This window comes from Seriola lalandi, unplaced genomic scaffold (assembly GCF_002814215.2).
Source record: "Seriola lalandi dorsalis isolate HSWRI2012SDOR001 ecotype SW California unplaced genomic scaffold, Sedor1 jcf7180002054497, whole genome shotgun sequence".
NCBI lineage: Eukaryota > Metazoa > Chordata > Actinopteri > Carangiformes > Carangidae > Seriola > Seriola lalandi.
The window spans coordinates 347,582-359,654 of record NW_019525050.1 but is presented as its reverse complement, the minus strand read 5'-3'; the positions used below and the strand labels follow the sequence as shown (position 1 = coordinate 359,654).

At 42.4% G+C, this 12,073-nt stretch overlaps 1 protein-coding gene across 2 annotated transcripts in view; it reads left to right on the top strand.

The window, feature by feature from the left end:
• The window catches only part of brf1a (BRF1 general transcription factor IIIB subunit a), a 105,574-nt gene that overhangs the window by 58,710 nt on the left and 34,791 nt on the right, over positions 1-12,073 (top strand). For both annotated transcript variants that reach the window (XM_023412979.2, XM_087175767.1), the window contains 4 exons: positions 796-857; positions 1,866-1,947; positions 2,198-2,253; positions 3,946-4,211. In XM_023412979.2, the coding sequence (XP_023268747.1) occupies positions 796-857; positions 1,866-1,947; positions 2,198-2,253; positions 3,946-4,211 (466 nt within the window). The remainder of the gene's footprint in view (positions 1-795; positions 858-1,865; positions 1,948-2,197; positions 2,254-3,945; positions 4,212-12,073) is intronic.

The window sequence follows — 12,073 nt, the reverse complement described above, 5'->3', positions numbered from 1 at the left end:
GTGGGGTGGGGTGGGGGGGGGCTGTGCACATGTCAAAGGCAGAAAGCTGACAGAAGTTAAACGACTCCCATAAATCTGCTGCTTTGCCGCCTCTTTAAAACGTTTCTTTCCATCTCTGCTGCTTTGATTGACTATCTGATGTGTGTCAGCAGCCGGAGAGGAGTCGCACTTTGTTCCAAAACAGCTAATCAAGGTGGAGGATCTTTGGAGTGAAAGCTGCTGAATTTCCTATTGATGGCTTTTCTTCTACTGTCAAAGACATGAAAAAAAAAAAAAAATCTTTTTCTTTCCTTTTATCAAAGTCAGCTAGATTTTCTTTGAACCGTGTGCACACCTGAGGATTTCAGATGCTGCTTTCTTTTGTCAACAAAATTAAAACGTCTGTTGTTTCGCTCTGGCAATCAGCTCCATCGCAGGTAAAAGCGGGGGCGAGTGCAGCGTGTCGTCTCGGGCATCGCGAGCGTCACAGCGTAAAAAAATAATGCAAATTGCCATTTCAGCATCTCTGTGGTTTGAAAATAAAGCGGGCTTGAATCTAGAAAGCATATCGTAATTGAAAAGAGAGTGTGTTAAGGTAGATCCGCTTAAACTGCCAGTTAAGCCTATTAACATTTTTATCAGGAGTCACAGTGCATTTTATTTGCTGATTGATGGAAGATGCAGAAGCATGTTTCTTTCCTTGGCCAGCTGCTGCTTCCTGTTTCCGCCTCTGGGACGTGGAAGCTGTCATGAAAAATGTGCATTACAGCAAAATTTTTCTAAGTGTGTCCGCTGTGATTTTTGTGTGTGTGACAGATGGTGCTGCCGACAGCGGGGAGCTGGACCTGAGCGGGATAGATGACAGCGAGATAGAGCTGGTACGTACCTGCTGCTTAATGAGCTCCATTCAAATCTTTACACTCGCTGTTCTGCACATGCTCCTAAAGGCTCATCACAGAAGAATATCTGCTCAACCACGGCAGCTGCGTTACGAGCCTCAACTCTCACACAACAACATGTACAGTGTTGCACAAGAGTTTTAATGAATCTCAATGAAACTTGGTGGAAGGTTTGATCAAGTGAACCATGATTAACATTGTGAGAATCTTTTCTCTTGAACTGAGGCTCTTTATTGAAGGAAACGGTAAAAGAAAAATAATCTTGCAATAATCTCTCACAAACATTCACACAAAATCTAGAGGAATGGTGAAACATTAAGGACACGAAAGTCGTCGTCTGCGTGAGAAGAAAGACAGTCATGTGACTCGCGTTTATGTTGGTGACGCAAAATAAAAGTTCATTGACATTTTCTGTGATAGAACTGAAAACATTTGCAAATTGTAGAAGTTTAGGGATTTTATAGTTCGTATGATGACACACATGATGACTCAGAAAAGCTGCAAAGTCGATGTTTTCCATCAACAGATTGAAGACGATTGGTTTGATACTATTGAGGGTCGAACGATGTCACTCGATACCAAATTTCAATACCTAAGGAGTAAATGAGTAAATCTCATCAGTGTCAGTGAGCCAATCAGCATGCAGCATGCTTGGAACCAAGATCTAATGACACTGGTGATTGGATGTTTATTTACACAACGACATTTGAGCTTCAAAATAAAACACGAGTAAAACTAAAATTTGTTCTGTAATGTTTATTGTAATTCTTAATGAGCAACTGGCACATTTTAATCATTAGCAAAACTAAGCTAGCATTTCTAGACTTATAGACTGCATTATAATTGTACATGTGTTCATGATATTGTGTGAGATTAATGAGGCGGCGGTTAAAGAAGAGATCATTTTCCCCCAGATGTAAAACCACTCTTAGTGTCTGTGATAACTTTTCCCTGAACTCCACCGACGGTCCCTCTGCCTCTCTGCAGTATCTGCTGGATGACAAAGAAATCAAAATCAAGACGGCGCTGTGGATGGCAGAAAACTCCGACTACCTCAAAGAGCAGAAAGGTACTGTCAGGATGCAACATGATTTCTGTTTCAAGGCAGAATTTAACTTTCATTTCTTGCACGCAGCGGCTGGTTTGTCCCACACTGCACCTTCCAGTGGTTGTTATCAGCCGAACTGAGTGAAACCTCCAACTGAACCTGCCACTTGTTTAAGCTTGTGGCCTGCTGTGACTTCCCTCTGTGTCGTATTGATATTGTTATCTCAGAGTTTGTATGTTCAGACTGTTCCTTCGTTCTTTTTTTTTTTTAGAAAAGGAGGCGAAGATAGCGAAGGAGAAGGAGCTCGGCATCTACAAAGAAAAGAAGGTAACAGCAGTCGGCCTTAAAAACTCTTAGATAAGGGTGGGGCGGGTCGGTGGGAGCTCCACAAATACAAACAGGAAGTTGGTTGGAGACAGTTTGGTGGTCAGACGATCAGAGACAGAATCTGTCAGTCAGATCAGATGTCACACGAATCTGATCTTATTTTGAACATTTGAACTTATCTCAACCTGAGAATACTTATTTACACAAACTCTGTCTTTATTCAGGCCTTTCTCATCTCAAATATTCTTTCTCTTCTCTTTTCCTTCATTTATTCAGCAGAAAACTATTTTCACTCTTTCCTATCTCATTGTTCATGTCAGCTGAGATAAAGCAACGTTTATGCTTCAACATACAACGTACAAGTAGAGAAACAGCCACACAGACTCACTGAACGACCTGTGTGACCACTTTTTCACAGTTTTTCTAACATAAACTAAATAAAAATAATAAATAATGAAAGTAATCATTAGTTGACTGACCAATAGTGAATAGCAGGTAAAGTCATGCAACATACCTGAAGGTCAGATTATGAAACTTAAAAATATTATGTACTGTCAGGGTCAGTGTGTGGCTGTCGTCAACAATGCAATAAACGAGATGCAACTGATGATTATTTTCATTATTGATTTATTTGTAGATTATTTTTGTTTAGTCAGAAAAACTTTGGAAAATGCTTAAAATGTTAGAAAATTGTAAAAGAGAGTTACCATCTCACTTTTCAAAGTAATATGCCGCTCGTTTTGCCCAAAACACAGAGATATTTAATTCACAGTTGAAACAGTCGATCAGCTAATTGAATAATTGGCTAAAGCGAAAAAGAGAGAAAATCTTCCAGTGTTCAAACAGATGTTCACACGGGACGGACAGAGACAGGAAAACAGCTGGACGTTTACAGTCAGGTAGGCGACACAGAGACGGACTGACTGACCCTGTGAAACCACAGATAACTGGGCTGTACGTCCTGTGAAACTGGTCCCCTCTCATTTCCCATTACTGGTTTTGGCTCGGCGCAGACCCTTTGTTAGACCCAACATCTGCTCACTGGTTTTAACTAGCTGGATTAACTGCAGTGAAACAGAGATCTAATGAGACACGGAGCCTCCTGACAGCACTGATCCAGCCAGCAGCAGCAGCCTGTCACAGCGCTGACAAATGAGTGAATAAATAAATAAAACAAAGGGCATTCTCGCCGTGTTTTATGCATGACAACTTCGGCATCCTTTTGTGGTTTATAAATCAGATCTGTGAAGAAACTAATGCGATTTTAAGACGTGTGAAATGTGGTTAAAAGTTTACATTTTTCAGTGAAGAGAAACCCCGATGATCTGTGGCCATAAATCTCAGGGAGGTCAAGGTGAATGTGGAATAACTGAAGCTGGGTGACGACTTCAATCTGGTGTCTTAATTGAGATAAATTGTTGATTACAGAAATGTGTTTAACTGCAGATTTGCTTGCGGAAATGTTCTGCTGGTGGTCTGAAATTACTCACTTATTTTTAGAGGGTAAATCCCCTCTGGGATCTAAATAGCCTAATGGGAAGAAAAAATTATTTCCAGATAACGTTTGACCATCTCCTGAGTAGATCTGGGTTCAGTAAAGACTACGAGGCCTTAATCGTGACCTGTTTCCAATATGTACAGTCACAGCTGGGATTGGTTTTTAATCAAAGAAACTTTTAATATTCGTACCAGCCAAGAGGCCCCGCTAAGAGGCGTCAACCGATCCGAGCCAACACCGCCGACGAGGCCATCGAGAAGATGCTGGAGCAGAAGAGGATCTCCTCCAAGATCAACTACGACGTCCTGAAGGACCTCAACATCAAACCCGGCGCCAGCCCAGCTCGCAAGGCCGAGTCCGTGAAGAAGGAGCCGTCTGCCACCAAGCTGACGGGACGCACCCCCAAACCTGTACGAGCCCCACTCAGCCTCAGCACGCCGCTCAGCACCCTGGGAAAAAGGTTGGTGGGACGCATGTTTTACACGTTGCACTAATCAGGTTTGATCGCGGCTTGTATCCTGGTTACTTTAAGAATAAACCACCTAGTTTATTGCAGGTTTATCAAAGCCAGCATAACAGCTTATCCTATATAATGTATAATAGCAATATATACAAAAATTCAACAACAAGGATCTCTTGTTAACCCCAGGACAAAACACAACATGCACGTATATAAACGGAGACGACCACACGTGCAGATAAGAGTGAGCTGCTAGCTGCTGTGCAGACTGGTAAAACGGATCCGTGGCGTCTCATTCCCTGGTTGGTGCTCCCGTCAGTGTCAATCGGTGATGTGTGTGTTTTTGAAACTTATTTCGGGGTAGAAGCTCACTCTTTCATCCCTGAGCGCAATGTAGCCGCTGTGTTTCTGGTTTAAAACACAAAATAGAAAGTTAAATGTTGACCCGGGTGTTGTGTTTGTGCTGATAAATACCTGTGTCTACTGTGGAGTGAACGCTGATTGAACCCTTTTCCATTGCCGCCAGAAGCCAGATGTTAACGCGTGTTAGCGGGCAGCTAGGATAAAACACTCTCAATGTTAGCACCACTCATCCCAGCTGATGTTGGCTCCAAATTAATAATATGATTTTCATAACTCAGTGAGGAGGTTTCCATTGTGAAGGTATCATTTTTGCTGCAAAGAAAGTCCACCTTTTCCAAACTGACATTTTAAGTGTTGACACATAATTTAAAGGCATATTTAAATAAAGTTTTATGTGCAGACATATAATCTGAATTCTCTAAAAACAAAAAAAAAAGATCCAACAGATAAGATGGATAAGAAAATGTCTCAATCAAAATCGATGTTTATTATATGCATTCGTTGACATTGTCAAAACTCGGTGCCTACATTACCCACAATGCAGCTCAACCGCCATCAGTTTAATAGAAGTGGCTGATGAAGCCTGGAGCCTGCAGCAGAGATGAGATCCACACCCCCAGATTTTTTTTTCTTCTACTGTTCAGACTTCAGAGCCGACCGACGCTGACTAAAGTCACATCATTTATCAGACTTTACGCTGCTCCCTCTGGAGACACAAAAGCCTTTATACTAATTGTCTCCCTGCAGCTAATTGTCTCCACATTACCCTTTTTAGCATTAAATCTGATGGCATTAAAGATGAAGTCTCCACCATAGTGTTAGCATATTAAACAGCTCTTATTTATAGGACAGGAGTGACCAAGACCTCTTAAAGATAACAGGCGCTCCTTTTCCAAAAATACGTTGATTTAATAAAGAATAAATTAATAAAGTGATCTTAAATCTTAAACACTTGATGAGTGTGTACCCTCTTCTTGTTAACGCCATTACTTGTCATGTCCGCCAGGTGTGTACCGCAGATAAACAACACCTAAGGTACATCAATCCATATTTAATTATGTCTGTGGCTGCCCAAACCATTAAATAATCTCCAATGCAAACAACAGACGCTCGATTGAATAAATGCGAGATGGATGGAGGGTGTTTACTCGAGTCTGATGCAACACCAGCCGTTACTCCTCTGCCACTGGGGTCAAATCCACCCGTTTTTTTTTCCCTCCCGTGTGACGTCGCTTTACTCCATAACGATGAGACAGCACTTCTTCTGTCGCCCAGAATAATCACCTGCGACAGGAAGACAGGCTCCTGTGGGATTTTCTCTTTTTTTTTTATTTTCTATTTTTTCTGAGATACACCTTCTCTGCCAGGATTTGTCTCTGGCTGTTGCCCCCCCCCCCCTTCCTTTCATGACATGCATTCACAGGACTGATCCACGCCGAGCCTTTCAGATGAACTTAATGGGTTTTCTGCAGTGCAGAGAAAAGCTGAGGGGCTTTTTCAGTTTGTTTGGTGTTGGGGGAAATTGGTTTCCTATGGCTCTGTTTTTAAATCTCTTTCAGTTAATGTTGGTTTTAGGTACCATCTTGAAGCTTTATAGGAGTCTATAGAGGCAGCTGTTTAGTGATTAAGGGGATGTAAGCCCCCCCGTCCTCCCTCCCCTCCCTCGTCCTGTGGTTAGTTGAGCTCCAGTCATCTGGTTGCAGTTTGCCAGGCCTTCGTAAACCCTGTCCTGAGCTCTGCGATAATGCACTGTATTTGGTCTCAGACCCACTGAGGAGTTTGATAAGTCTGCTGTTTATTGCAGTTGGGACTCTTTTTAGGGCCAGTTTCTTTTCAAGTCGAATGAAATGTATTTATAAAACACTCTTTAACAAAATGAGGCTGTCCACAAAGTGACAAGGGATGTAAACACAGATAAAAACAAGAGAACAAACACATAACAGCTTTAAGATTTGAGGCCAAAGCCTGTGAGAGTGGAAAACAGGTCATGGAAACAAACATGGAGACAGAAATTCACTCTGTAAAAACCTTCAAGCCTTTTCTCTAACTAAGCTCTTATCAAACAAAATGTGCTAATGATGATTTAAACTGTATTTAGGCGGCTGCGGTTCATGGTTTGGAAAACGTCGTCCATTAATCGCAGGGTTGAAGGTTCAATTTCTGGTTTCCTCTGTCAACGTGTCGAAGTGTCCTTAAAATCTGTGTGTGTGTGTGTGTGTGTGGAGCCAGTTAATTTTGTAATTATGTGTTTCTGTGTAATGTGTTATAATTTAGTTTGTGTTATTATAGGGAACTGAAAAAAGAAATGGTAAAAATTAGGAAAAACGGAAAAAAGAAAAACTGATCTGCTGAGAAACAGACTGACAAAAAAAATAAAAAACAGAGTGATTAAAAAAAAAGAAACAGAAAATACTGAAAAGCAAAACACACAGTAAAACAAAGAAGAAAAGACTGAAACAGAAAAAATGTTTAAAATAAAAACTTTGAAAAACACTAAATTAAGAAATGGAAACACAAAACAAAAAAAAAAAACGCTGAAAAACAAGAGATAGGAAACAAAACAGGACAACCCAAAAAAGACACACACACACACACACACACACACACACACACACACACACACACACACACACACACACACAAAACTGAAGAATCCACCAGAAAAATGGAAACCAAAAAAATAAAACTGAAAAAAAAAAGCTGAAGAACTGAGAAACACAAACAGATGCAGAAAAAAAAAACCTGAAAACGGAAACAGAAAAAAAAACCCCCTGAAGATCAGAAAGTTAAAACACACAAACAAAAAACCCACAAACTAGAAAAGAGCTGCGCCCACACCCTCACAATCTGGGCCGCAGTCGATGGATAACCGTGTTCTCAGGGGGAAACGCACCTTCTCAGACAGAATGATTGATGACACAAATTATGACACATTACAGCACTTCCCATTTAGAAGATGGTAATGTGATACTTTATTGATTGTTGTGGGGAAATTGCCTTTGTGCTCGCGCTCCTCCACGGTGAGGTCAGAGGGCCGGCTCCGGCGCGGCGAGGCGGCTGGATTGCGGCGTCTTGCTCGAGGACACTTCAGCAGAGCGCGTGTTTCTCTGATGAGGCTTTTTACGCTGCATCCACCCGCTCAAGTGTCTTATTCATCCTCCTCACAATACTCAAGGACAGAAAGTAAATGAAAACACTTTGTTAAAGTGGATCCTCGATGTTCCCGCGTACGACGGATGATGAACTCGATCGTTCGGTAATGATGTATCAACCCCGGGGGGGCAGCATTGTGAAGGGTCTGTACATGTGAATATGAGCTTGAATTCATATTTGTATGTGTGGTATGACTGACGACCTGTCCAGAGTTTACCCTCCGTTCATGCTGCACGTTTCCTGTTTCCAGTCTTTTTTATCGGGGCTGGGAAAAGTATTCAGATCATTTACACGAGGGAAAGTAGAAATGCTACACCAGGAAAATACTCAAGCAAAAGTCCTGCATTCAAGATTTTACAACATGTACCTGAAGTATCAAAATAAATGGCCACTTTTGGTGTTATATTAATATATTATTAGTTATTGGTGCACATGTAAGTGTACTTTAATCTTGCAGTTAGTTAGTTAGTTAGTTAGTTAGTTAGTTATGATTGTTTCCAGTGTAAAATGTGGCAGGTTTGAAGTATAAAGTAGCGTCAAATACAAATACTGAAGTACGAGCTTGATGTTGTCGTTCCCATGTACAGTACTTGAGTAAATGTACTTAGTTACTTCCCAACACTGGTCACTGTGGTAAGTTAAATTAACCAGTTACTGGCTTCATATTTACTTCAGACACGAGAACTGGTTCAACTTCTCATCAAACTGCAAGAAAGAAAATTAGTATATTTCCAAAAACGTCTTTATTTCAAACCTGAGTAAATACTGATTTGTAAATTATTTATTATTCCTTTTATATATTGAATTGTGTGCTTGATTAATAGATTAATTTAACATCTCAGAGTCCATGAGAATAAAAACAAATTAATTACTAGTATACTGATTAAACTATTTAACAACATGACCCATTAAGTCAACGGTCATAACTGTTAGAAAATAATTGGCTCAGTATGAAGTGAAATAGTGCAGACGAATAATTAATCAATGTGTCCACATTTACTTTTCCAGTTCTAGTTCTTCTTTTCAGTTTTATATCTTTTTATAAACAGAAAATCTTTGAGTTTTTTGTTGTTGGTCGGACAAAACAATCAGTTTGTAGACGGCACTTCAGACCGAACAGATATTCCCTCACAAAGCATAGATGAATATTTTAGTTGTCAGAAAGTCTGACAGTTTGACAACAACAGTGGACAAACACTGAGCCGAGGGTCTGCTGGATTTGAGCCGCTCCAGTTGGCTAATGGCTGCTGCCAGAAGAAGGCAGATCTCTTCCTTGGAAAGCCGACATGCTCCATGAATGAAAGACCGTCTCCGGTCTCATGTTTTGGCTGTGATCTCTTTGAAGAGGGGCTTCACTGGCACCAGCCCCGTCCCGTGTTTTTAAGAATGGACTCTCTCTGCTGAAGCGTCCGACCTGTTTGAATTTTTAAAAACGCATTCCTGTCCTGTCAATGAATCATTGATGGTCAACCTCTGTTCTGAATCATTCATGCCACGCTTTCTTTCATTTTTCTTTCTTTTTCCTGAATGGAGACTCACTCCATCCATTTATTGAGAAATCGCTGAACTCTGCACTTTGTCGCGTTGAATGCACAACAGTGTTTTCAACCCCTGCGGTTTTTTCAGTTTTCAGTAGCTCTCTACCCACAAGCCATTAGGAGAACTACAAAATGCCCCGCGGGCGAGCGAGCAGCAACATGGCGATAATCTCCCATTCTCTAATAGCATGTCAGTGGTGGCGTTGGAATGAAGAAAAAAAAAACAGAAAGACAAAAACCATCTGAACCAGCGACCGTTGAGCGCAGAATGGTCTCTTTCAGCCGGTCGGTGGAGGAGCAGACCGTTGCTCTGCACCCTGAAAAGGTTGTTGTGCTGGTTATTGAAAAAGGGGAGAGGCCTGGTGTCAGGGAGACCTATGAAAGTGCAGGCGAAGGCCTGCTGACAGTGCAGCCATTGTGCCTTGTTTCGAGGCCTCGCTGAGGGGCTACACTGAGGCATTGTGCTGCTCCGGCCTCCCCTCCCTCTCCCCGGTTCCTCCTCCAGGCTCCTGGCTGCTCCCGCCGCTCTACGCTCCAGGGTTTGCTCTGGTAGATCTGGGCTCTCGTTCTGCATCAGGCTCTGAAGAACAACCTGGAGTTTTTCCTCTTCTTCTCCTCCACTTTCCCTCCTTCTGATGCCGCTTTATTTTTTCTCCCGCTCCCCTGTAGCTCTTTTGCCGCCGTGTCTGATCGTTTGCTCACACATCCACCGGCACATTGTTCGACACTTGAACTGCGATGTAGAAACTGACCATTAATATCCAGAAAAGTCTCGTTCATAACTTGCTCATAAATGTTTTTAGGCTCGATCCTGCACGTTTTCATTTATTGCAATATTAGTGTTCAACATTGATTCAGTGTTTTAAAATCTAAATATATATAAGTAAGTTATTAAGTGTGCTTGACCTACAGAACCTGTATTCACAGCATCTCAGGCCCAGTTCTAATGTCCATCCCTTCCCACGAAGTATGCAAAGGGATCAGGGTGTCCAACCCTCACAGGTCCCGTATGTTACACACACCGGTGTTTTATTTGAAGTGTTGGTCCATAAGAAGATATGAAGATATATTTGTGGTTTTCAGAACCAAAAAACATCTCGGTGTAGTTTTACATCTCCGCTCTCAGGCTTCTCTCTGGAGAGCCAATCAGAAGAGAGGAGGCTCTGAGCCTTTGTTTCAGTATTATTGGTGGAAATGGTCGTTATCTGTTGGGTGTCATCTCCACGTCTGTTTCCAGCCGTAGGCGACGTCCTTGTTCTTCTTCTCTTCTCCCTGTTCACCATCTCTCACCCTCTTTACTCTCACTTTTCCCCATCACAACCTTTTTCTCCCATTCACCATTGCTCCCTTCTCTCTCCCCCCCTCCATTTTCTCCCACTTTGTTTTCCATCTCTCTCTCTGACAGCCTCTTTCCTCCAAGTTTCTCCATCTACCCCCCCCCCCGACCTCCTTCTCTCTCCGCCGCCTGTCCTCTATTCTCTCGCCTACTTTTCTAATCCTCGCTGTGTCTCAGTGTCTCCCAGTTAAAAGCCTTCAGCAGCAGCTACAGGCCTGTTGTATCACTCGGCACCATCAGGTCTGCTCTAGCTTTGGGCTTCTGCAACTCGCTAACGAGTTCTTTGTCTTTCTTGTGCTCTCTCTCTCTCTCTCTCTCTCTCTCTCTCTCTCTCTCTCTCTCTATGTGTCGTCGTCTCTTTTTTTTTTTTCTTTCCTCCTCATTTTCTCTCTTTCATCTTTTCTCTTCATCTCTTCGCTCAAGTGTTTGCGCTTTACAAAACATGGTGTTAATTTGCTTCACTTGACTCAGACAAGTTTGATCGCAGGACGTGAAAACGAGCAGTGATTGGTGTGACGACGGAGGAGGCGGTTTGATCAGACAGCAGAGTGAACACAGAGCGAGTTGTAGCTGTTACGACTCTGTCGACATCTTATTTAACTTATTATTGTTTTTAAAAAGGTCAGAGATGATTTTTGTTTTTATTGTTTTCTTTGTGGCTCACTTGACTTTAAGCGTAACGTGCTGCTGCTCGCCGTCGGTTTGGGGAACCGAGCTTTTGTCGGCGGACTCACTGGACTGATACACATGTCAGAGGAAGGAGTAGTTAACAGGCATCTGATAAAGTCCTGAGCTAAAACTTTGTCTTTACTGTTGCGGGAACTTTTCCGGCTCCTCTTTGAAGCGTGTGCTCCAGTTGCATTGATCTGAAAAGCTGGAATCAGACAACACTGTGGGTAAACCATAAGCTGAGGGGAACCTGTAGAGTGTCCTCGCTTCATGCTTTGTTTGTGGAGAAGTAAGATTTGATTTACGTTAGTGCAGTGACCCTGGAAGAGATACACTTGTCCAGTATTTCACAGTAAAAGCATAAAGCGGAGAAACATCTGTAATTTTGTGTTTTTCTAAAGCGTTCCTACTTTTATTTTCATCCTGCAACCTCTGCAGGATCCTACAGTGAAAAGCTAATGCTCGTTTTACTTCACAGTTTTTGTCCCTGCTTCGTCCATTTTTGTCAGTTTTGCTCAGAAATGAAAATCCCTGCTTCTGTAAACGGTCGCAGATTCTCACACGACGGCCACAGACTTCGTGTCTCAGGCCTCATCTCTGTTTTCGTTTTTTTCTTGGCTTCTTTCCCTCTGTTATCTTGTCGTTCACCCTCCTCCCTCCCTCCCTCTCTTGCTCTGCATTCCCTCGGCCTCGGCCCTTCAGGGACAGCAGGGCCCTTCTGTACTCACTGTACCGGACAGTTTTTAGGTTCAGACATCCCATGCACTCGTTCACTCCTCCTCCTTTCTCCTCCCGCCCCCCCC